Genomic DNA, 25,962 nt, shown 5'->3' on the forward strand with positions numbered 1-25,962 from the left:
CTCTTCGTTCCGGCTGCCACCACTCACTGAATTAAGTCACCGCCTTCCTTGAGGGACAGTGAGACCCCTCTGGCTAACTTTCCCACCTTGGGAAGTAGTTATCTCAATGTTTGGGCGCCCCCTGGAGGGTTGGCAACCCACCAGTTTTAGGCCCATTTAAGTCCACTGGCCTCCCTTTGCCCCTGGTAACGTGCAGAGCGGGGGAGTCTAGGTGGTTGAGGCACACCAGGCTTTTTAAACTCAACAAAGGAAGATTTATTGAACTATATACATTCTGGGGCATAGAAAATAAACTCAGGCACTTCAACACAACCTGGGCACACAAAACAAACAGAATCAAAACGCAAGACTTCTGTCCCTACCACACACCCTCTCTACTTCGGTAGTGGATTGCGGCCTCAGGCCAGGATTTGCGGTTCCCTCTCCGGTTGTGGAGAGAAACTCCAGCCCTTCTCCACGGAACTGGCCACCCTCCTGGCTCTCCACCACGGTCAATAGTGGCCTGGATTGCCCTCAGAGTCTCTGATGACAGGAGTCCCACCTGCGCTCTTCCTTAAGCCTGCCGTCCACGCCGAAGACCAGGCTGAGACTGACTTTTTTCCTCAGGAGCCAAACAGTCACTCTCTCCCTGGCCCCACCCCTTGGCTCTGTCCCTCTTTTCCCGCTCTTTCCCCCCAAGGGATGCTGGGAAGTGTAGGCAGGGAGGTATGGCAGCTCCATTGTTCCCTATGGAGCACCCCCCCACACACATAGGGAACTACCAGGTTGGTATCTGTTTTAAGGGCTGGCAGCCATTTCGTCACAGCCTCCATCCCGCTTTGGAATGGTGAAATAGTGGGAATAGAATCCCCTGCCCTATAGATGCAGTGGCACCAGCTCGATGGCTCCCTTCAGCAGAAGGACAGACACTTTTTCCAGAAGGGCTGGAGAAGGGGGTGTGGAGACGAAGATGGGGGTAATGGGGTTCTGAATGAATTCTATACGGTAACCCTGGGTCAAGGTGGACAGCACCCATTCGTCTGTGGTGATGAGGCGCCAAGTTTGGAGGACGGGGGTTAGACGGGTTGGATGTGACTGGAAGACATGGAAGTCAAAAACCCTGCTTGGAGGACTTTGCCTGCTTACTGCAGGAAGACTGTTGTCCCGATCCAAATCTAGGTTTCTGAAATGTGGGCTTCTGGCCTCCAGAGGATGTACGTGGCCTCCATTGCCGGTCAGAAGATTGACGGTTTGGGGTGTGTTTTTGCCAGGGTCTAGACCAGGGACGAGGTCTGTATTGCTGCCTCATGGGTGAAGAAACGCCCAGAGCACAAGAAGCTTTTATGCTTTTATTCATATCTTGTAATATGGTGTCTGTAGTACTATTAAACAGACCAAGGCCATCGAAGGAGAGGTCCTCTATGTATTACCTAGTATCTGGCTGTAGATTGGTGTTACGTAGCCAGGAATGTCTTCGGAGAGCTATGGCTGAAGCCATTGTCCTTGAGCAGGTGTCTAGGGCATGTTTAGAGGTATTAATTTGTTGTTTTGTCAGCATAATGCCCTCCTTTTGGATGATGCGGGCTGCTTGACGCTTGTCTTCTGGAAGGTTTGCCAGAAGCTCAGAAAGCCTCTCTCACAAAGGGTATTGGTATCTACTCATACACGCTAAGTAGTTGGTGGTCTTCACCCCTAGCGCTCCAGTAGAGTAGAAATGTTGTCCAAATGCATCTATCTTTCTGCTCTCCCTGTCTGAAGGTGCAGAATGGGTTCTCTTCGACTTGGATGAGGAAGTGACTATCATGGAGTTTGGTTGAGGATGGGCAAATAAGAATTCCGCTCCTGTTTCCTGGACTCTATACCAAGCGACGTGTGGACACTGGAGCCGATGATGGTTTATCCCATGGAGCTTTAGCTGCCTGCAACAGGACCGTAGACATGGGTAGTGCTATAGCCGTTGATGTATCGAGTTGTACTACATCGAAAACGGCATCTGTAACCTGTGGTTGTGGTTGTACGACTGAAAGGCCAAGGGAGTGGGCCATTCCTTTACAAGGTCTCCATATGAAGTTAAATTGTCAGATGGAGATATAGGTTGGTCGTTGGCTACTACCTGGTTAGGAGACGGCTGGTCAGGGGAGCTGTGCACATCTGAAGCCCCTGTATCAGAATCCTCATCCACAGAGTCAGAGGAATCGGGCTCTGGTAATTGTACCAGAGTGGTTTTGATCTGATTGGTTGGATCCGTTGATGGTGGGATAGGGGGACTGGGAGGACGATATTGATCTGGTCGATGTCGAGGAGGGTCATCAGATGGATGATCTGGAGAACGGGAGAGAGATGCTGAGGGCCTATGGGGTGACCGTGATCTGTGGGCAGAGTAACGATCCCAATCAGAGTAACTTGCAGGAGTCAACCACGGCATGGATGCGGGTGGATAAGCCCCATAAACGCAGTTGGCGGTGATCCCAGGAGAGAGGAGGAGGGGGGGGGCAGGAAGACTCGTGGGGATCTACTCCTAGAGTGGGAGCGTCTGGGAGACAGCGTAGGATCTTGTCTCCATGAGCGGCCCCTAGTAGCCCGATCATCGATATCGAAGGGCCGATCCTCAGCAAAGAGACGGGGAGGATGACGTTGAGTGTTCGGAGGGATCTGTATGCCGACCTTGATCGATATCGGCATGGAACTCCGAGACCGTCGATGTCGATGACTGAGCAGAGGGAGAGCGATCCGTGCCCAGGGGACGACTGAGGATCTTGACATCAATGTCGGAGAAAGGATGCATATCAACGAGCGTGTCATGGTCTAGCTGGTGTATCGGAGAGTCCATCAGCTGGATGGTCGGTATCGGTGGAGCAACTGTAGCCTCCAATGCCGATACTGCCGTTGGAGTGGGGGGGGCACCTTAGGGGCATTACCCGGTGCAGGACCCGCGACTTTTCCAGACTTCGCCGCCTTTAGAGCCTTAGAGGAACCCTTTTTGGCAGACTTGCGCTCTTTACCCGATTTTTTTCTTTTTCACGGGAGTGGATGCCAAAGACTGCGCCATCGGTGCTGGGTACTTCAATGTTGACTGGACGATATCAGACAAGGACTTCGATACTGGAGCCATCAATGGCATTACTGGCACTTCTGGATCCATGACGGAAGTGGGATTTAGCGCCGATTCCAGTAACGCCACCTGGAGACGCGCTGCTCGGTTTTTCCTGGTCTGATTTGAAAACTTAGCGCGGTGCCGACAGGACTCTGGCCGGTGTGTCTCGCCAAGACAAAAAATGCAAAGGGTGTGGCCGTCAGATGGAGCAAGCTTACTGCCGCAACCCTTGCAACGATTGAAAAAGCCCCACTTCTTCTCCATAAAATAAACAAATAGAGAAGAAAAAGAGGTGGGGGGGCCCGAAGGCCAAACTGAGGTAAACGGGAAAAAAACCCCTCCTTTTTTTTTTTAAACGAAAACAACAAAACTAGGTAGAAGCGAAAAATAAAGAAAACTGAAAAGAAATCCGAAGAGCCTCTGAGGAAAAATAGCTACCGATCAGACCGACGAAAGGAAGGTGCTTCCAGCGCAGTGGAAAGAAAGGAACTGGCAGGATGTCCGCGCCCACCCCTCTGGGCATGCATGGTGGGGTTCTTGCGCATGCCTGAGGTCTGGGCGCGAAAATCCATTAAGAGCTTGCTACAATGCCGATCCATCCAGCGCAGGCGCACTGTATCCCATGGGTGTGAAGCACAGAGACCACGTCGGAGATCTGTAACTTAAAAGAGAGAGATTACCTGAAATTAAAAAACAAAACACAATAGTTCTTTCACCTGATATTTGAAATTCCTTGTTTCTGAATACTGTCTGTATGAAATAACGAGAACTCTTGTGTCATCTCAAAGACTAACAGCAATTTTATTCCAGCATAAGCTTTCATGGACTGGAGCCCATTTCTTCAGAAGCTATGAGTGAGCTCTAGTAGTTCATGATAGGGTGTGTTAGGAATGTGTGTGTGTTAGTCTTTTGAGTTGCCACAAAATTCTTGCCACAAGCTAAAATGGGTAACCATCAGGAATGATGTCTATATGAAGACTATTATGGTTGAAATGCCTAGGAGAATGTTTTTATATCCCAAACAGGCTGGGCGCATTTCAAGAAACTTTCCTAGGTCCTCTTGAGGTGCCCTCTCCTCTTCTCTCCTTTACTGCACATTGCCCAATCTTATCCGTGTTTACTCAAGTAAATCCCACCGTGTTAGATACTTCCAGTTAGTGTTGATCTTACCAAGTTTAAATGGAAGGAAAATGTTGACTGTGACAATGAAACCTGTTCAATTACACTGGTGCCACCCTGAAACCAGCTACCTGGATTGCAGACCACCAAAGAATTCCAGAGTTGCTACGGAGAGGCAGGATGGCAAACCGCCTCTTAACATCTTTTGCCTGGAAAACCTTATGGGGTTGCCATAAGTTGGTTGTGACTTAATGGCACTTTCCACCACTACCAAGCTCTATTGAAATCAGTGGGGCCTATTTCTGCATAAGTATGAGCTAGAAGCCAGAACTGAACCACCAGCTGAAGAAACAGACACGCTATCAAATTACTAATAAATTGAAATTTATACAAATGTATGTATCTTTATAATGGATTTTTTCCCCTTAGAACAGTCTTCACTGCTATAACTAGATCTTAAACCCACTTACGAGGGAACAGCTTATCTTTGTGTATATTGGTGTTTTACTTTGCAGTTTGATGCAGATGGCTATTTCTGGGCTGTCATCCATTTGTTGTGTGCTGGTAAGTTTCTAATAAATCACATCTGAGAAAATGAAGCTTCCAGGCATATGTGTCTACTGTGCAACTCCCTTTCCTTTTGGTAGGATTTGGATTGTGGTTGTCAGTTCTTTGTCCCACAGTACAATAGCCAACAAATTATATAAGCAGAGTCTGTTTGTATTGCTTTTACTTAGAACAGAAGCTTTATCATGTCTTTTCTGTGTAGGTATATAAATAGATCCAACTTTGAATTGAATTACTCTATGAAAATGGAAGGCAAAACAAATATAAACAGATCAGAGCTCTAAAACGATTGACAAGAGTTCAGAGCCATGAAGACTGAGAACAAGAAAAGGAGATTTTGATCTATAAATACAAAATGCCATTTCATACCCTGATTTAAAAAGTAATAATTTTATAGACTGTAGAATGTTTTTAAACTTTTGCAAGAGGAAGTTAAGAAATTCAAACTGATACCCATTGAAGTATTCATTAGTTTTACCATGATATGACTTATTGATCAGAATGATGAATGATGCATGTTCCATGTCATTTAATTCACAGGGGGTTACAAAGTATATCACAAATTGCGAAGACCTAGTTCTCTAAGGTGATTTCTTTTTTTTTTCTCCTGCACTTTATTTTTATATAAAGGGAAAGAACTGCTATTGCAGAAAAAGGTTATACTGGAAAAGAAGGATCCAGTCATATAACTAAAGAAGGCTACAAAGTAAATAAATGCAAAGACACTGATCCACACTTGTGTTAAGAGTCATAATCGAATTTTTAAAAATTTTCCACACAGTTTTGTTGTTGCAACTGTATACAGCTCAGACTTTCTCCTTCATTAGCTGTTATCCTGCCTTTTTAGCTAAAAGGACAGAAATTTTGTCAAAGAACGGCCAGAGAAATCTTATTTATGGGTTATTAGCACTAACAGTAGCTTGTCATGACTAAGGAGTTGTCATAATGATACAGATAGTGACCCAAAACAAAAATGGGTCTCAAAATGTTGTTCCCTGAGAATGTATTAGTTTGGAGAGTATAATTATCCTGCATTCCCATTTCAGTCTCCAACATATTAAAGACAGCTTAAGAGTTGTTGACTTCTTCCTTATCACAGAACTAGGCAGCAATGGAATAGTCCTGGGGATTTTTTTTTTTTTAAGTTGGCTTAGCCAGCTAAGAAATGAATGATGGAATTCTTTATATCCAGACGGATTTCACATAATAGATTCGCTAGGGCAATGGAGAATGTTTGCTTTGTGTTAGATGTGCCTTGTCCCTGGTGTGAGTGCAGAGAGAGGTCAGAATGAACAACAGACAAAGAGGAATGTAAATTACAAGTAGAGCACCTGCAATGACTCATAGAAGGGGGGGGGTATTTGCCTCCCCCTCTGGGTCCTGTTTTGCTCCATTTTTCTACCTCCCTTCTACTCTGGCTCTGTTTCTCCCCCTCACCCACTCACAGGTTCCAGATAGTCCTTGTGGCAGGTGGGGATCAGTATACTTTTCAAGCTCTGAGGTGTACCTTTGGTCTTCTGGGAAGAAGGAAAAATGGAAGCATCCAATTGAAAATGAAAAATAAACAACAGTTGATCAAATCTGTCACCAGGAGAATTCTTGGAAGTAGTCCTTTCTAGAAAATGCTATTACACTTTTCCTCTCTTAAAATAGCAATGCTAAGCAGGTCTACTCAGAATCCTACTTGAGTCTATTCTATAGGGCAGGGGTGTCAAATATGCGGCCCGTGGGCCAGATCAGGCCCCTGGAGGACTTCTATTGGGCCCGCAGTAGAACTGGCTGTCTTCTGCTTCTTCCAGTTCTGCTGCTGTGTCATCGTAGGTTTACAGCTTTACATATAGCACACCTGAACAGCATACTCAAGATTGCAACAGCAAAGACATTTTGATGCAGTAAGTCAGAGCAAGAGGTATCACTTATCAGATACTGTTAAATAAACAAAATATTGCAAGAGTGCTAATGTTTTAAGCATGATTTTAAGTAAAAAAACACAAACCTTTGTGTTTGTGTCCTTTATAAAGTTTATATCTCCGCTACCTGGCATTACATTTTATGACCCCCATGGCCCGGCCTGACAAGATCTCATTTATGTCAGATCTGGCCCTCATAACAAATGAGTTTGACACCCCTGCTATAGGACTTACTCTCAGGAAACGTTTCTTGGGGTTGCATGGTAACTGACTAATTTTGTTTCTCTTTAGTGACTCTGAGCAACAGTATATAAACTATGCATCCAGGTAATGCTTCTATCTTTTCTATGAGTGTTTAATTAAGAAGCACAAAGGTAGCCTAACCAATACAAGGTATAAGAAATTTTGGGGTATATTACATAGCCTGACCAATACAAGGTATAAGAAATTTTGGAGTATATTACATTATGTAATAATTTTACTCTAACATATAGGTATACAACCAGGCTCCAGGAAGCCATGATTACACCATAACTACTTTCTGCTCCCTGTAAGCAAGCGTATGGGGAGCATTCCTGCCTCCCCCTCCAGACAGCATGCCTGCCCTGTCTCTGAACATTCGAGCAGGGCAGGTGTGCACTTGCTCCCTACTGTGTATTTTTATATTATCTGATCTGGCCCTGAGCAAATAAGTGAATTTCTTATTAAATTTCTGCCCTTTGTGGCTGTAAAGATAAAGCTTGCAGCTTGCATGCACAGTGTTTGCTGACTTTCAGAAACTAGTGTGCTAAGTTCTCAGGTGGTCAGGCATGTCCCTTTCCATTACAGAGATATAATAAAATATGCAGATTTTTCCTGCCTGCATCATTTCTACAGAATGCATATCATTTTTCCTGGGGGGAAATTTAATTTCTCTTTCAAATGCAAAATATACACAGCCCTGTTTGTAATTCAAAGAACGCAAACTGAAATAATTGTATTATGCCAGTCCTAGTCACATTAACCATTCAAACTAATTAATGGCAATTTTTATATTAATAAAATTATGAGAATTAAGGCATTAAATTCGTGTATGCATTAATGTTTTGTTATAGAAAAGCAGCGCGTAATGAATGGTGTATGATGTAATTTCATGCTCCAAAGCTATCAAGCTGCAGTCTTAGGAGTTTAAACTGAGAAGCAAATGGAATTTTGCCAGAGGAGAAGACGTACGTTTCTTGCAGCCCTATTCAGGAATAGTGTTCACATTATTGTGAGTGGTTAGATAATGCACAAGAATCATCCATCATATATTCACTAACTGGATGACTGCTGTATCCTCAGAGTCTTGTGGTGACTGAAATAAAACTAGGAATAGGAATAAAATTATATGAACATAAACTTCTCATTGCTCTTTAGTTCTAATGAAGATGAACTCAGGTATTTTATTGCAACTTCAATACAGTAGATTGCTTAATAAACCTCAGTGGTGTCTAGCTTGAGGAATTAAGGCTCATAATAAAGTGTCATGTGTGCTTTTTTGTCCCCAGTGTGGTGGTGTTGGCTTTTGCATCCCACCCAACAGGTAAAAATTAATACTTTTCTAATTTTAGAAGATATTTTGCTTTATTTTTTCTTGCCTGTTGCTTAGGAATAGAATCTGCTATATGTAACTCCTCTGATCTGTAATGTCATTGTTTGTTTCAGTGTGCATCTGGAGTTTTTGCTGTTTATTTCAGTGGAGTTAGCTATTCTATATACAGTCACATTTTGTGTAGATTGTTTCCCTGCATTGCAGTTAAAGGGGAAACTGTTCCATCTGCCTCAGAGTTGTTATGAGGACACAACAGACATTCTTCACACCATAGCCCAAGGCATAGAGTGAAATCTTTCATTTGGTGGTCGAAGTGGCCAATGAGATATTAATTGTGGTGGCCAAAGGAATAGCTGGGGCCCCCCTGAGCACTGTGGTCTACCTTGAAGCAAAATACCATCCTCCTGGACATCTTAAAACATCCTTAGCAAGGGTACCTTATACAGAGGGCAAAAGAACCATGGTCCTTGCATGTGATGTTTATTTAGAAGCACCTATATTAAAGCAAGAAATTGCAATTAGAAAATAGATACCGCTTCTGTGGGAAGGTAACAACATCCTGTGTGCCTTGGCATCTAGTCATGCTGGCCACATGACCATGGAGATGTTTTCCGACAGCGCTGGCTCTTCGGCTTGTAAACGGAGATGAGCACTGCCCCCTAGAGTCGGATTTGACTGGCTTTCGAGCAAGGGAAACCTTTACCTTTACTATATTAAAGTTATCATAATGTATTCTATTAAAACATACAAGTGTAGAGTAATCTCAAGTATGTCTAAGATTCTGCCTCAGAGTTGTTATGAGGACACAACAGACATTCTTCACACCATAGCCCAAGGCATAGAGTGAAATCTTTCATTTGGTGGTCGAAGTGGCCAATGAGATATTAATTGTGGTGGCCAAAGGAATAGCTGGGGCCCCCCTGAGCACTGTGGTCTACCTTGAAGCAAAATACCATCCTCCTGGACATCTTAAAACATCCTTAGCAAGGGTACCTTATACAGAGGGCAAAAGAACCATGGTCCTTGCATGTGATGTTTATTTAGAAGCACCTATATTAAAGCAAGAAATTGCAATTAGAAAATAGATACCGCTTCTGTGGGAAGGTAACAACATCCTGTGTGCCTTGGCATCTAGTCATGCTGGCCACATGACCATGGAGATGTTTTCCGACAGCGCTGGCTCTTCGGCTTGTAAACGGAGATGAGCACTGCCCCCTAGAGTCGGATTTGACTGGCTTTCGAGCAAGGGAAACCTTTACCTTTACTATATTAAAGTTATCATAATGTATTCTATTAAAACATACAAGTGTAGAGTAATCTCAAGTATGTCTAAGATGAGGTCATGAATCTTTTTATTCCTCCTGAAATCGCTTTTCTTTTTACCCTATGAAAACCTGAAATAGCTGCCCTGGTCAGTGAAAAAGTCAATACTTGTAAACATTTCCCACCAGCATAGTCTGCTGGGATTAAAAAATTTACTGTGTGGAAACAAATTAATTCCTTGTTCAAGGACAAATGCATTCACTAAAGCACACTTCCCTTTTCTGTAGCCACACTTTGAACTGATTATAAAATTGGTTAGCATGGAAAAGAGAAGGGAAGGTTCACAGTAAGAGTAATAGCAATTTAAAATGTCCAGATACTACTAAGAACTTGTTAAAACTAGCAGCAACCAGTTAATTGGATTTTCCAAACAGATGGTTAACTGTGGGTATTTTTATTAGTTTTTCCATTGAACAACCTTATTTCTCAGGTGATCTCTTCAGTGCCTTGGATTTTCCATTCCTGTACTTCTATAGCTTTCACAGCAGTTGCTGTGCCAGGTAAGTTTGTTATCTGACTGTGATTATCTATTTTGGATTATGAAAAGCGGTCATGGAATGGGCTGTAATCAATAATAGAGAGCATGTTTTGCATGCCAGAAATCTCAGCTCAGCCCATGCCATCTCCAGTTAAAGTGTTGGGAAAGACCCTTTTTTGCTCAAGACTGTTTGTTTAGATGGCCCAATAGTGTGACTTAATAAAGGACAGGTTCAAGTATTCATAGCAACTTTAAAGGCTGTTTAAAAGTTAAGGCACCTAAAATCTGCACGTCTTTTGAGGATCCTCATTGTATCTGAAGAAATGAACCTGGTCCATGAAAGCTTCTGCTGGAATAAAATGTTAGTCTTTAAGGTACCATGAGTTTCCTGTTTATTTTTTATGACTCAAATCAGTGAAACTGTAAAAATTTGTGGCAAGGATCTTGAATTAAATTTTATTGTTTGGCCAGTTACTCTTTCAGCCTAATCTACCCCACAGGTTTGTTGCGAGGATAAAATGGAGGAGGGTTATATGAGCTGCTTTGTGTCCCCGTTGGGGAGAAAAGCAGGTGTATAAATTAAGTAAATAAAGACTAACCACATTGGATTAGTTTATATTGAATATAATATGTTTATATTGAATATAAATCATTAGTCCATAGTATTGTAGTATTGGCAAGAGTGGTTTATTTCCTTGTACACTTCATTATTTGGATTAAAGTGTGGAGTCCATTCCCAAATGGGTCTTACTGGAGCTGGAAGTGGGGTTCTTCCAAAACATCTCAGTTGATTTCCTATTTCACTGTCTATATATTTATGCAGTATAGTTCAACCACTTGCTGTTGGAAGAAGTGTTGTTGTTTTTAAACAGATGTGGCCTTTCCAGCAATATTTGCCAAAGTTTACTTGCAAAAAGCATCATACATTTGTAATCTGTCGTTTGTCCAAAGACACTGGGCAGTTTCATCTTTTGCTCATAACAGCTCTGAGGATGTAAAAATGCTGACGTGTCCAAGAACCTCAACTAAGTTTATGGCTGTGTGAGGCTTTGAATTAGAGCTTCCTACACCCAAACCCAATGTGCCTCAGCAGTATGCAGCCTTTTGTCCTATCTAATAAATTGCAGTGTTCATCCATTGTTCATCACTTAAAGCAATTTCTGAAGTACGTGAGCTAAAAATGAGAACTGAATGGGATTATCTGCCATTCTCCACAGTGGCCTTCTGGGATTCCTTCTGACCTTACACACATTAAAGTTTAAAAACAGTACATCATCTGGACAATATGCAGCATGGAACTGTTTAGCAAAGGTAAGATGACAAGAACAATCTTTTGGTGATATTAGGCATGAGTATCTGTTTATCATTTAAATCTAAGCTCGTTCTCAAAATAATCTAATCCGAACAGTTTTCCTCAACCACACTTTATAGATACAATCAGGTGGCTATAAATAGAAGGTAAAAGGATGGTGTCTTCCTCTCCTTCAGTGCATATAGTGGGGATTCCGATTTGCATCTGGGAAGTTAGAATCAGGGTGTAGTAGTCATTCCAGATTATTAATTCTTAATGTGGACTATCTTGCAAATGTATCTGCAGACACTACAGAGGGATATCGCTGCAATAAAAATACAAACATACTATGTAAGATGATGTATAGGGATGGGAAGGAAGTGGGAAAAGGCAGTTTGTGCCTTTTTGTGGTTTGTGGCCGAACCACAAACCAAATTGAACTGCAAGGTTCGTTCGTGAACTGAACTGGTTTGTGGCTGAGCAAACCCCATTGAAGGGGACCACTGTGACTTTAAACAGGCTTTGCAGAAAGCCCGAAATACAGCTGTGTGGTGGGAAGCAATTTGCTCTCCACTGCTCAGCTGTTTCAGGCTTTCTAGTGCACAAGAAAGTCTGAAACAGCTGCTCAGCTGTTTTTGTGGTTTTCATGGGGAACAGAAAGCAGTGATTTAAAGAGACCCAGAGTCAGTTCCTTTAAACCGCACTTTCTGCTCTATCCACAAACTACCATGAACTGCTTTAAAAGTTCATGGAAGTTCATGAGGGTAGATTAAATAAGACTAGGAATCTGGTAATATTGTATGATAATCATTAGAGAACGTTGATATCTCCCTCCCTCCCTCCCTCCCTTATTGTTTGTCCCATAACAGCCATGCTCAGTGAGCTTTGCACTCTTTGCTGTCTGCACTGCCCATGTACTGTTCTATATAATGATTACCAAGCTGAGCTTTCCATTTAAGGAACAGATTTAGATTGCTTTTTTTAATCACCAAGCTTGTGCCTAGCCAAATGTCCCTCTCCAGCCATTACTTCTTTGCTATGGAGTACAAAATCTATTTAATGAGAGAACCAACAACCCAAAAATTGTGTTGGCATAAGTAAGTGTATTCCACAACACTCAGACTGTTTCAAGCATCTACTTCTATTAGTTGTTAATGTTTCTGATATTTGTGAAGTTAATTTTTGTACCTCAAACATTTATCTGCCTGTGACAAGGTAGATGTTATCCAGAGAAGCCTGTTATTTGTACCAACCTACACACAACTAGAACACTTTAGAACTTCCCTGGATCATATTTCTTTATCAAGAACAAATGGGATTTCTTTTATTAACATTGAGTCCAGTAGCAGCTTAGAGACCAACCAGATTTTTGGGGTATAAAGCTTTGTTCTTCCCATCTGATGAAGGGAGCTTTGACTCTTGCAAACTATATGTTGTATCTTGTATTATATCCTATTTGCTTATGACTTATGGGTCTATGAGCAATAAAAATGGATGGATGGACTCTTGCAAACTTATACCCGCCCAAATCTTGTTCGTCTCTAAGGTGCTATTGGACTTGAATCTAGCTTTTCTACTACAGACTAAAATGGCAACCCTCTGAAACTATTTTACCAATATGTTACATTGGCTGAGACAAAAAAGCACTCTGATGTCAAAACCAGTAGATTTTGAAGGAGCTGTTTTATGGCCTAGCCCTAGATGCTTTCTTGTTTACAGGAAGAAAGCAAACTGTAAGTGGCTGTATTCTGGGAATGTGGTTTACTAATGCACAGGTGACAGTGTCCTAAACAGACAAAGTCCTTGAGATGCTTTTCGAATGCATCCAGTGTGACTTTTTAACTCCAGTGTTTTGCCTAATTCATTAAAAATGCTGTGTGCTTGCATATGTACTTTGCAGAAGTCATACAATGCGGAAAGAAAGAAAAAATAATATTGCAAAATGGTCTCTTGTAAAGATTGGTTCATGGGCAGAAATGAGTTCCAAAGAAGGTTCGGTTGGTCTTTAGTTTGTGCCATTTCAACTGACCGTAATTCCAGAGGGGTAGCAGTGTTACAGTACAATTCAACCCTGAGCAGAGTTGCCCATTCTAAGCCCATAGATTTCGGTGGACCTAGAATGGCATAACTCTCCTTGGGACTGCACTATTAGTCTGTTGCAGCAAAATTAAACACAAGTCTAGTGGCAGCTTAGACTAAAAAAAATCATTCCAACTGGCCCTTGAATGTTTTGCTTTTGACATATTCAAAGAAGCCACTTTCATGCCTCCCTTTTTCATTTTGGAGAGCATTACTTTTTGAATTGGGAACAGATGAGCCTATTCATGTAATAGATAAAGACAGATCCTTAACCCAGTTCAGTCTCATGCTGCTCAACAGGTAGAAGCACCAGGAACATATAAGTGCTGTTCACAAGTATGTAGGAAGGGAATTTGAGTAATGAAGACTATGTACATATTACAAAGAAGCAACCAAGAGGCAGGGTGTGAGTAAAACAAGCAGGTCCTTTTCTACCTTTAATGGGCAGCCAATGATTCGTCTGAAAACATGTGATATAGTTATTGCTGAAACTAAGCAGGTCTGGGGCACCACCAGGAACCCCTTTGTGAGCTCCTCAGAGCTCCTGAGACAAAGACCAAAGTATATGTGCAATGGATAAATTAAAGCTTGGGAGTGCTCCTGGACCCTACCTTAACGATGGAGGCCCAGGTGGCGGCCACTGCCAGATCGGCCTTTTATCATCTTCGGCTCATACGGCAGTTGGTTCCTTTCCTTGACCGCAATGACCTAGCTATAGTGATCCATGCGACGGTCACCTCGAGGCTAGACTACTGCAACGCTCTCTACATGGGGCTGCCTTTGTCACAAATCCGGAAGCTACAGCTGGTGCAGAATGCTGCGGCCAGGTTGTTGGTGGGCGTTTCGGGCTGGGAGCACACTTGACCTGTGCTGAAAGCGCTGCACTGGCTGCCTATAGTATACCGGATTTCCTTCAAAGTGCTGGTGCTTACCTTTAAAGCCCTACATGGCCAGGGTCCGACTTACCTGAGGGACTGCATTTCCCCATATATACCCCAAAGAGCACTTCAGTCGGGGTCACACCACCAGCTGGTGACCCCGGGCCCTAAGGAGGCCAAGCTTGTGGCAACAAGGGCCAGGTCTTTCTCAGTGGCGGCTCCTACCTGGTGGAATGAGCTCCCAGAGGAGATCAGGGCCCTGCGGGACCTTGTGCAGTTCCGCAGGGCCTGCAAGATGGAGCTCTTCCGCCAGGCTTATGAGTAGGAGCCGCCACGGCCACTTACACCACTGCTCCTTTATAGAGAGAGACCGCTGGAGGGGTTGGGCAACATCTTTCCATTACCCCAGCCTTCCCCCCTCCTGCTACGCAAGATGTTAGGAGTCTATATGTGCATCCGTAGAATTGATTTTAATCTGTTTTAATTTTGTATTATGTAATTTTGTATACTGCATGCAGTTAGTGCCCTATGTGAGCCGCCCTGAGCCCGTTCATGGGGAGGGCGGGGTATAAATGCAATAAATAAATAAATAAACCAGCATCTATTCAAGATTATTTATTTAGCCTTTTTTTAGTTTAAATTTGAGATTAAATCTCTTCATATATATTTTCCATATCACATTTCAGAAATAATTTGTTGTGTGTGTGTGTATATATATATATCCATATATCCTTGAAAGACTGAGATTTCAATTGAACAATGCCAATTTTTGATGAGTCATTTACTGTGTGACCTCTCTGACCACAAGGTTTGTATTGGTGGGTGTTATTTGCATTATCTGTGTCCACCCACATATGTGCCCACATGCACAGTAAAACTTAATCTCAACACCCCCAATACTCTACTAGAAGAAGGGCAAATTTCAATTTTAATATGTGTGTGTCACCTTCAAAACTTGTATATGATTATAAATCCTGGTGTTGTACTTTAGTATCTAGTTTTCAGACTGGTTGTCTCTAATTTAATACCTATCAGAAACAGTAGCCAGTATTTGAGAAATCTGCAAAGCAAACTTGTGTACCATTTTGATACCTGAAGTAGATGGTGGAGAGGAGGATTGATGCAGGTAAATTGTTGTAGCTGTAAGTGTAGATTTTCTGATTGTTTCCATAGAGACAGCTTGATCATAGTTTTGTAGCATCCAGCACTAATTATTATCCTGTAACTACTGGAAAGACTTCAAACCAGTCTCCATAACAACACCTTGATGTCTAACATAATTATTAAACTTATAGAAAAAACAGAATTAGGTGCCATTAGATAATTAAAAACACGATATCATTAGGAATCTCCTTCTAATAAAAGCAATCCAAGTAAAATAATTTGGGTGAGATTAAGAGAGCAATCTTAAACAGGTCTAGTCATAAACTACTCAAGTCTATTCAGTATGGCTTACTCTGAGAAAAATGTTTTTAGGATTGCACTGTAAATGTGTCAAGAATATACAAAATCATGTTTTAAAGTTTTTTTAAAAGGTTTTCAGTGAATTAATTGCATATACATGTATAAACAAAATACTGAGGAGGACATAACAAAAATTAGAAGTTGAATTTTAACATGCAATAAGCATGGATAGAAGTGGTAATCAGAGCGTGGGTCACCATGGGAAGATCACAGGGTTTTGGAGAGTGTAATTCATCCTTTATTGAAGAAACCCTTTCTTGAGGGTTCTAGCCAATTATAGCCAGTTTGCAAACATCTTTTCCTAGGGAAAGTGATTGTGTTGTGGCAGAGTTTAGGAGCTCTATTAGTTCTGCCCATCTGCTCAAAAAGCAAGTTAGTATAATGGCAAAGAGGTCAGTTACATCTAGCTTCAAAGTTATCTCTCCTACTAGACTAGGCAAATCTGTCTTCACTGATCCATGCTTCAGTGACCTTCAGGCTTGATTTTGTAACACACTGCTCATGGGGCTATCTTAGAAGACCTTTGGAGCTTCTATTGATTCGAAACACAGCAGCCTACTATCTGTAGTGAATAATTTTGATCCTATTACTCTGATCTTAAGGTCTTTAGAGTGGATGCTTTTATATCCCCAGGCTCAATTCAAGATACTGGTATTGATCTTAAAGTTGTTCACAGTTTGAGACCCATGTACTTGAAGGACTGTCTCTCCTTGTATAAACCTTGTGTAAACCTTCTTCTATCCCTTCCCATGCAAAGGCACAAACTTCATAGCCCTTGCTGGTTGGCACAGACTGCCTGGAGGTTTGAGGAAGGTCCCTACTTAGGACAGGCTATGAGATGGAGCATCTTAGAAGGGGTTGTAGAAACTGTTTATTATATTTTATGCTTCTCACTTTCACCTTCCCCTTTGTTCTTTTTCATTTTGTATCCCCTTAAAAAATATTCTTAAAAAGAAACTGTTTAATATATTGAATGTAAGTTCAGGTGCTGGCTTATGTATTTGCAGTGGTTGGTTTTGGATGTCTTGTAAAATGTCTTGTTTTAAACTTTCTGTTGTACTTATTCTTCATTTTTATTACCTAGATTGGGACTCTTGTTTTTTGGGGGGGCTGGAAGTAGGCCTACAAATATTATAAATAAACAAATGAGGGCCTGCGAGACTCACGGGGGGAATCCCATCTCTCCCGCCCCACTCTCTTGCTGAACCTGGTGTTATCCCCTTACTCTCCCTGGGCTGTGCCACCACCAAGTCCAGCATGGCTCCCGGGCTGTGTGGCCACAGCTGGGGCCAGGTGCTGCTGCCACCAGGCCTGGCATAGCCTCCAGGCTTTTCGACAGCTGCCATCAGGCCCAGCACAGCCTCATGCTTTCCCTGGGCTGTGCTGCTGCTCCTGGGCCTAGCACAGCTGCTGGGCTGCGCTGCTGCCACCACCAGACTCACTTGGAGCCCTGGGGTGTGCTGCTGCTGCTGGACCCAGCGTGGCTCCCAGCCTCCTCCAACTGCTGGAGGTAGGTGCATTCTCTTTCCTTTCTTTTCCTTTCCTTTTGTATCCTTAGAAGCTTATTGATTCTTGAATCTTGAGCATCAGAAAACATTTCTTATTTTTTAGATACAAGGACTAAAAGGACTGAGACAAATTTTGCAATTGCTAGAGTGATCTTATGATCCTTATCACTGAGTACGACAGCTGCCATCAGGCCCAGCACAGCCCCATGCTTTCCCTGGGCTGTGCTGCAGCTCCTGGGCCTAGTACAGCTGCTGGGCTGCGCCGCTGCCACCACTAGACTCACTTGGAGTTCTGGGGTGTGCTGCTGCTGCTGGACCCAGCGTGGCTCCCAGCCTCCTCCAACTGCTGGAGGTAGGTGCATTCTCTTTCCTTTCTTTTCCTTTCCTTTTGTATCCTTAGAAGCTTATTGATTCTTGAATCTTGAGCATCAGAAAACATTTCTTATTTTTTAGATACAAGGACTAAAAGGACTGAGGCAAATTTTGCAATTGCTAGAGTGATCTTATGATCCTTATCACTGAGTAAAAGCCAGGGTTTCCGGAGTATAGGGGAACAATTGGTTGAATAAAGGTGTAATATAGTAATCATTCATAATCTCAAAAAATCTGTGTTCCAGCAGGGTATGAAAGGATGTATCATTCCTGTTGAGGCCTCTGGGGAAGGTGCATTCTCTGTGTTTGCACAGAGAATGCTGTTTTACTTTTGGGGGAATTTAAATACACACATACACCCATGTTTTGTTTTGTTTTTTGAAGATTTAAGATTTTCCTACAAACTAGGGGGTCCCCCAAATTTGCAGAAAATCTCTTTATTATCCGTGTGGCCCCAATTTGTGGGTTTGGAAATCCACAGATGCAAATAGTATATAGATATATGGTAATTTAATAATAGGACCCTAGTTGTCTTTAACTTTCCCCTTCCCTTATATTTCAGTCCTTATACTGGCAGTGTGGCAATCGTCTTATTTTCCCCTGGTTCATCCAGTGTAACTTCTCCCTTTCTTTCTCCCCATATGATGTAAACTGTGAAATATCCAGAATGAGTGGAAAGAAAGATACTCCTTAATGACCAATTCCTCTTCATGCATGGCCTGGTTCATTTAAGTAAGTACACGATAAACATATATAGGCTATATAGCTCCCTAGTAAGCATTCCCATCTCTGCCATCCTTATAGAACAGTAGAAGTGAATTTCAAATCTAAGCTAAAGTAATCCTTGGCATAATAAATTCTTTTTCAACCCCACCTTGGCACTCTTGCATTTTTGTGTAGTCTGTCATGTATATTTGGGGAATTGAAACTGGACAATGATTCATAAACATAATGGGTAAATGAGGGGAAAGAATAACAAGTACTGGTCTGAAAATAATTTTGATTGCTAATTTACAAGTTCAGACTCCAGATGTTTAGGGAATGGAACACTGAAGAATATACTAATTTATGAAACTTCAAAGCTATGTAACTTGCATCAGATTTTTTTGAAAAAAATACAGTGCTGCTGTTGTAATTAAGCAGTGCAATAGCATTGTCTTCTTCCAAAGACCCATGCTTTCTGGTTTTCTTACTCATGACCAAGTTGTATCTGAAAATGCATCCTATCCTTCTTAGTGCACTTCTGGACAGAGGGTTTTGCAGGGGCTGGGCATCTCAGTCAGTATGCCTGATGCCTGCAAACCGCAGGAGGATTATCACGCTGAGGCCTACTAATTACACTAGACTAGCATTATCAGTGCAGGAGGCAGCCTAAACCAAAACCCCACTTTCAGCTTAACTCTGTGATCACTGGGGAAGTGGACATCTTGTCACAGTCTTAGGCTAAAGTCCTGTTAACATCTGCATGTGAGGAAGTAGTAAGGCATATTCCTGTAAAAACATATATACAATTACTCTATACGTTTCTTCTTTTTCTTTCTAATGAGTATTTAAAGCATACAGTGTTTCAAAACTGTTCTGAATAATTTTTTTAAAATGTTTTAATTGAGTTTTTAATAGCTTTATAATAAGCAACATTAGTTGTAATATAATAACATAATATGACAATAAGTTGACCGTATACCATGGGCTAACTAACTAGTAACTATATAACATGAAGCAATTATATTTGTCATTTAGGAGGGATTGTACCTTTGGGTAATCTTGTGAATTTGGTGTGTTTTCATTTGTTTGTTCTGTTATTTTCTGTATTGTGGGTAGCCAAAAGTGTAACCATTTGTGATATATTATTTTTGTTGGTAGTATGTCATTTGTAGCCATATACTCCTGAACCATTTTGGAATCTACTTATTTATCTGTTCTAAGATTTTCTGCAGCGTTGGTGATCTATAAGTATAACCATTTATGATATATTTGTCTTGTTGAGAGTATATCATTTGTTGTCATATACTCTAGAACTGGTCCCCATATTGGAACAAATTTAGAGTAGGTTGGCACATTCCTGTCGTTTGTTCTATTCTGGCCCCGGTCACACGGGCCGGATATCGCGGGAGGGGGGAGGCGTGGCTGTTTGCCCCGGGCCAAAATAACGCGCGGTTGCGCGATCAGACGTCCCGTGGAGGTTCCGTGGAGGTCCCGTGGGTAGGGGGGAGTTGCCAATCACAGGACAATCCTGTGGCACGGCAAAGAAGCAAATGCGGCAAATGTTTTTTTTTTTCCTGTACACCAAAGTATGCGCATGCTCCGTTGGGTGCTTGTGCGCATCCATGGAGACTTGGGGAAAAAAACCTTTTTGCAAGGGGACATGGGCGAGCGCTGGATGCCACCGGAAACGCGATCAGACGCCCGCCCTTGCCCTGCGGTTACCGGAAACTAGTACCTCGGAGGTACTAGTTTTTTACCCCGCATCTTCGGCGGGAAGCCTTGGGTGAGCCACGGGAACTCTATGCTTCCCAGATGTGGCGGTGAGATCGCGGCCGGAAAATCCGCCTATCTTCCGTCTCTCTAGCATGGCTAATGTTCCGTGTGACCGCAGCCTCTGTGAGTTTGTAATTTTGGCCATTATAAACTGGTCCCAGATCTTCTCTTGCCATATTGCTAAAGTTGGCGGAGTGGGTGATTTCCAAGCCGCTGCTATAGTCAGCCTAGCTGTTGCAAGCAATGTCAAGGTAAGTTCTCTAGTGTCACTACTTGTGTTTCCGTTCCAGAGGTCCAGGAGAGCCACCTCTGGCCTGTGTGGTATCATCTGTCGTGTGATTGCACTTATCTGAGTTATTACTGCTTTCCAGAATTTCTGTATTTCTTGGCAATCCCACCAGCAGTGCAGGTAGGTCCCTTTCTGGCCACAGCTTTTCCAGCAGGCTGACTGTACAGTTGGGTTCATTCTATGTAGCTGTTGTGGTGTGAGGTATGTAGTTTAACGTTATATACTGGGCATCTTTTCGCAGGAGATGCCCATAGTTTTACCTAATCTGGTCCCTGTATGTTCAGATTAAGTTCCTCTTCCCATCTATTCTGGTATTTAAGTTTGTTTGTGTTATCTTCCTCCAGTATTATTTTGTATATCTTTGAGAGCACTCCTTTTGGTGTTTTTTGATAGTTCATGATAATTTTTTCCAAGTTTGTTAGGTTCCGTTGAAAAATCCCTGATTTTCCTAGCTGTTCTATTAAATCTTGTAACTTGTTTCCACCGAGTCGAATGCCTTCTTGAAATCTATAGCCAATATTAACGACTCCCTTTTTTCCTGCTTCTCATGAGTGATTAAGTCACAATAACAATCAATAACTCCAATATTCAGTAGAATCTCTTTATAGTCAACAATGTGCTTTCAGTTTGTACCTTTTAAAACAAGTACTCTATTACACGAAACAATACAAACAGAACAAGCTGGAAAAGAAGCCGGATAACCTGTTGCCTCTGTCCTTCCAGTTAGCCTCCAGTCAGGTCCTTTTCATGCTAGGAGCAAGCGAACCCGATCCCCCCTTCACTTCCCCCCCTCTATAACCTTTATAGTTAAGCATAAACAAAAACTTTACTCAAGTTAAACTATGTATATTTGTACTTCGATTTTTTTTTAGTGACCTCTGATAAGTTTTGATGGGTAGTAGTGTTTAGCCATTTAATTCTGGCACATCGGCAATGTCTTCTGGTTCCGATGATGCAATTGGGTGTATCGGGAACTTGTTGTTTTTTCCCGGTGTCTCCAATGACCGAAGTTTCCTTTTGTGGAATCTGCGCTCCGACTTGTCTGAGATTCTTAGGGCTTGCAGTAGACCAATGCCAGTTTCTTCGTCTGCAGCTTGGTAAGTCTTCCCGTTCTGTGTCACCTGCAGTTTTCCTATCGGCAGCCATTTGTACCTTATGTTTGCTGTCTGAAGCTTGGCGGTAATAGGCTTTAGTTGTCGGCAGATCCCAAGGGCTTCCTGTGGAGTGTCCGGGAAGAGTAAGATATGCAGGCCCCTATTTCTTGCCATTGTCAGCAACTTCATGCGGGTTTCCCAATCTCCAAATTGGACCAGTATGTCCCTTGGAATTCTCCGGCATGGGTTTGTGGGTGAGCCTAATCTGTAAGCTTTCATTATGTTCGGAGTCTCGTTAGTGTCATTATAGAGCAGGTTTTTCACCCACTCCAGCACCAATTTAGTTGTATTTAATGCATCCTCTGCTCCCTCCGGTAGCCCCTCAGTTTCAAATTTAGTTGTCGTAGTTGCGATTCTATTACCAGCACTCGATCCCTCGTTACCACCTCTGATTTCTTTATTTCCTTCACTTCTACCTTAAGGGCTGTCCCGATTTTTAGTTCCGTTTCCGCGGTTTGAGAGGTGATCTTTAGGAAGCTAGTAGCTGCTCTTTTAAGGGTTGGATGCTTTGTGCTATTTTCTCACCCAGTCTATTCTCCAGTCTTTCTAACATTGCTGGAAAGTCCTGTTTATCAAAAGCCGAGTCCAGCAGTCTTGTTAGTAAGCTTTTGGTCGCCATGCTAGTGTTCGTTGGGTCCGTTGCTTTAAGCTCTGACCTGTTTACCGATATATTTGTGCTGCTTTCGTCATTGTTTTTGCCGCTTGTGGGATGCCACTATTCTTTCCCATATTAGTTATCCGATTGCTGATGAAGTCCAATTAATTAATATGCTTTTTGAGGGGATCCGGAGGGGGGAGTTGTGGAGCGTCGGTTTTAAGCTGCCATCTCCAACGGTGTCCTCGCACGCCCCCCAACTGTTCTGAAGAATTAGGACAAATAATAGGATAATGCATATTTGAGTTTGGTAAACATCTTTTGTAGCAAAAATGAGCTATCATAGAAAGTTCAATGTACTTGACACTTCCAAGTTTGGATGTTGGTCACCCAGAAATGTCAGAGGACAAACTGATAGACTCAGCACGGTGTTTTGATTCTGTCACTGGCTTTTCTGGTTTCATTCTGAAGAGTAGTTTATGACACAGCTTTCAAAGTTTTAAAAAATTAAATGCAATAATTTTATTGGAGTAAGATGTATTTTCAGTCCATGATTGCCAAAGTGTGCTTTCCAGCTTGTGTAAGGATGCTTTCACATTGCCAGGAATATCTGGAATTGAAATGATTTGTGCCTTCCGTTTTAATGACAAGACTAGATGATGCGATTGGCAACCTGTTACATTTCAGTGTTTGTAGTCATTCAGTCTTTTTTGGACTTGATTTGCAGTGTTTTTAAAATCTAGAATGCAATTAGGTGCTCAGTCAAAATGCTGTTGAGGAAATTAAAAGGGAAAAAACAGCTGTGGTTTTGCCACAGTACCTAATCCCCTCTTCCAACAAGAATGATAACTGATAATTGATTAATGAATGTCATATGCAGCCCCCAAAGAGAACAGGAAGTAAATAATTAGGCCAAAAAGCAAAACAACAAAAAGAAAATTACAGGAAGAAGTGGAAACTATGCTGAACAGGACTAGTATATAGTAAACATCTTGCCAATAAGTACAGACAATGCTGAATTTAATTGGAAATAGTGCTTGTATCACAACCTTCCCTCAAAAAAGAAGAATCCTTAGATGGGGTCACAGCAACATAAAAACATAAAAATCCAGTGAAAAACAAACACATCAAGCTGCATTGTTAAAACCTAATAGTTATGATCTGCCCTCCACCATACCTTAGGCAGTGGGAGCACATGGAGAAAGACCTATGGTGATACTTTGGTTGGTCTATATGAGAGAGGGTTCTTGAGATACTCTAGCCCAGACTTTTTAGAACCTAACCCACACTTTAAAAATAGGCCCAGAAACTAATTGGCAGCTGCTGTAGGTAAAGTGAAATGGGAGTAATATGTTCCTAGCAGAACAAAGCTTGTCTCCAGTGGCACCTGAAGCTATGTTCCTAGCAGTTACTTCATACCTTCAGTCACATTTTGGAACAGTTGTGGTTTCTGGATCATTTTTGAAGGCAGCTAGCCACATGTACAGTGCACAGCCCAATGTACAGTGCATTACAATAGTGTAGTATGGAATTTAGTAGGATCATGGTCAGATCCCTTTTGCCTAAAAAAAGGCACAGTGCAGGGAAGGGGTGTGTGTTAAAATTTCCTCTGCAATTTACCTGCTCCAGATTGCACCAGCCAGTTCCCCCCCAACAGCATGTCTCTGAAGAATTTTTGCAAGCACAGAACTTTAATGCATTGATAGAGTTCTGCCCAGTCTGTGTTATATATAGTGGAAGGAACCTCATTAGAAGAGAGAGGTTTTTGCATTTCCATCTGAAGACTCATTTCCAGATGCAATCATACTTTTCCAGCATGATTTTAATCAAATGCTCATAAAATTATTGCTATGCATTTGATTTCATAAATGTTTCCTGAAAACCTTTGTAACATTTTATCTTTTCATGGAAAATTAAAATGTTGCTGTTCCTCTTTTCATTCCTTTCTGCTATAATAAAAATTAACATGTCAGTTCTTTTCCATTACATCACCTCAGAAGCAGCAGAAACAGTCCCAAAGTGGCAGAATCAACACTTCTGCTGTATTATTCTTGGGGCTCGTGGTTCAGGAGCAGGAAAGTAGTTTGTTGTCTGGCCTGGGAATTGGATTCAGGTGGGCAGTCATGTTGGTCTGAAGCAATAGAACAAAGTTTGAGTCCAGAATTAAACTTTGTTGGCCTTAAAGGTGTCACTGGATTCAAACTTTGGCCTGGGAATTGTTTGCTTTCTGAATTATGTTCTCCCAAAGGGGTACTGAGTTAGGAAATGAAACTGGAAATGGAAAATTAGCATAGATAAATATTCCTAAATGTATAGGGTTTGGCAGTTTTGTTTTTTAAAAGGCACTAAAGAGGCTATTTTTGGAGTTGAAGGTTCACTACTTTTGCTGATGAATTTAAAAGATATATTAATGGGTGTTTAGTTTTCATGTGCTGCTTCTTTTTTTTTTTTTTGGTAAACAAAATTTTTTATTTTCATAGGAAATTCACCATTTAAAATTTAAACATTTTCACGTTTTCCATTGTTTACCCTCTTCCCCTTTCCTCCCCTCCCTTCTGTGGCTTCCCGCAATGCTTCCTCCCACCCATTTTATACATCATTTAGTTATATCATTTTTTATATCATAACAATTACAATCTCCAGATAACATCATTTGTCTTAATATTGATCTAAACATATTAAGTTTTGTTTCACATCCCAGTTCTTTTCCAGATAAATTTTAAAGTCACTCCATTCCTCAAAGAACACATCATCTTCTTTATTGTTCAATTTTTTTGTAATTTTGTCCATTTGTGCCATGAACAGAACTTTTTGTATCCATTCATCGATCTCTGGTACCTTCTCTGTCTTCCAAAATTGGGCATAAATCATTCTTGCAGTTACTATCAGGTACCAGAGTAATGTCTTTTTAGTCGTATTAACTTCTTCCATTTTAAGTCCCAAAAGCAGAATTTCTGGAGCTTTCTTAAAAGAACATTTCAAAATTTTTTGCATTTCATTGTGGACTTTTGTCCAAAAGTCTACAGCTTTCTCACAAGTCCACCACATATGGCCAACCTCACACTCCCTCTTAGGCGCCGCTGCCTGCTTGTCCCCCCCCCTCGCTGGGGAGTGATGCGTTGGGCTATATGTTGCCCAAACTGTCGAAAGTGGCCGTCGCCCGCTTCGCACGATCGCGAAACGCTTCAGTCCTCCATCTTAGCCAAACCGGAATTTTCATGTGCTGCTTCTAATACTGCTGCCCTCCCTAGAGATGACAGCTTAGCTGAAGCATGATAACAATTTCCCATTTCACAACAACTGAAATAACTCGGGCAACATGTCAGCTTTCTGTCGGATTGTACATAGTCAGATTTTCAAACCAGGCTTGAAAAATAAAATTCAGAAGTGATGCTGGGTGAGGTTAAAAAAAATTGGCCCTCTGGTGCAGTCTGTAATTTTGCAGATTCAGTGGTCAGTCTGCAGTATTTTATATAGAGATCTCAGAGAAGTATCTCAGGGGACTTTTTGGTTTGGGGTGAAGATAAAGGTAGAGCAGCACTAGGGTCTCAAACTGCCACACTACAGGCCTTCCAGTCTGCAGCTCAGCTTCTTAACCTCTGAGACACCACAGGCCTTTGGATGAAGATACCCAAGTACAAAATATACATATGGTTGCCTGAGAAGGGTAAAAAGGTAAAGGTAAAGGTTCCCTTGCTCGAAAGCCAGTCGAGTCCGACTCTAGGGTTGCGGTGCTCATCTCCGTTTCAAAGCCGAAGAGCCAGTGCTGTCCGAAGATGTTTCCGTGGTCATGTGGCCGGCATGACTAAAC

At 41.9% G+C, this 25,962-nt stretch overlaps 1 protein-coding gene across 1 annotated transcript in view; it reads left to right on the top strand.

Annotated features, from left to right (window-relative positions):
* The window catches only part of TMEM241 (transmembrane protein 241), a gene marked incomplete at its 3' end in the record, with an annotated part of 64,588 nt that overhangs the window by 26,083 nt on the left and 12,543 nt on the right, over positions 1–25,962 (top strand). The window contains exons 8-13 of the mRNA XM_015424323.1: positions 4,708–4,756; positions 5,300–5,345; positions 6,961–6,996; positions 8,199–8,233; positions 9,996–10,065; positions 11,261–11,354. Coding sequence (XP_015279809.1) covers positions 4,708–4,756; positions 5,300–5,345; positions 6,961–6,996; positions 8,199–8,233; positions 9,996–10,065; positions 11,261–11,354 — 330 coding nt within the window. The remainder of the gene's footprint in view (positions 1–4,707; positions 4,757–5,299; positions 5,346–6,960; positions 6,997–8,198; positions 8,234–9,995; positions 10,066–11,260; positions 11,355–25,962) is intronic.

Source organism: Gekko japonicus, unplaced genomic scaffold (assembly GCF_001447785.1).
Source record: "Gekko japonicus isolate JY-2015 unplaced genomic scaffold, Gekko_japonicus_V1.1 scaffold2628, whole genome shotgun sequence".
Classification (NCBI taxonomy): domain Eukaryota; kingdom Metazoa; phylum Chordata; class Lepidosauria; order Squamata; family Gekkonidae; genus Gekko; species Gekko japonicus.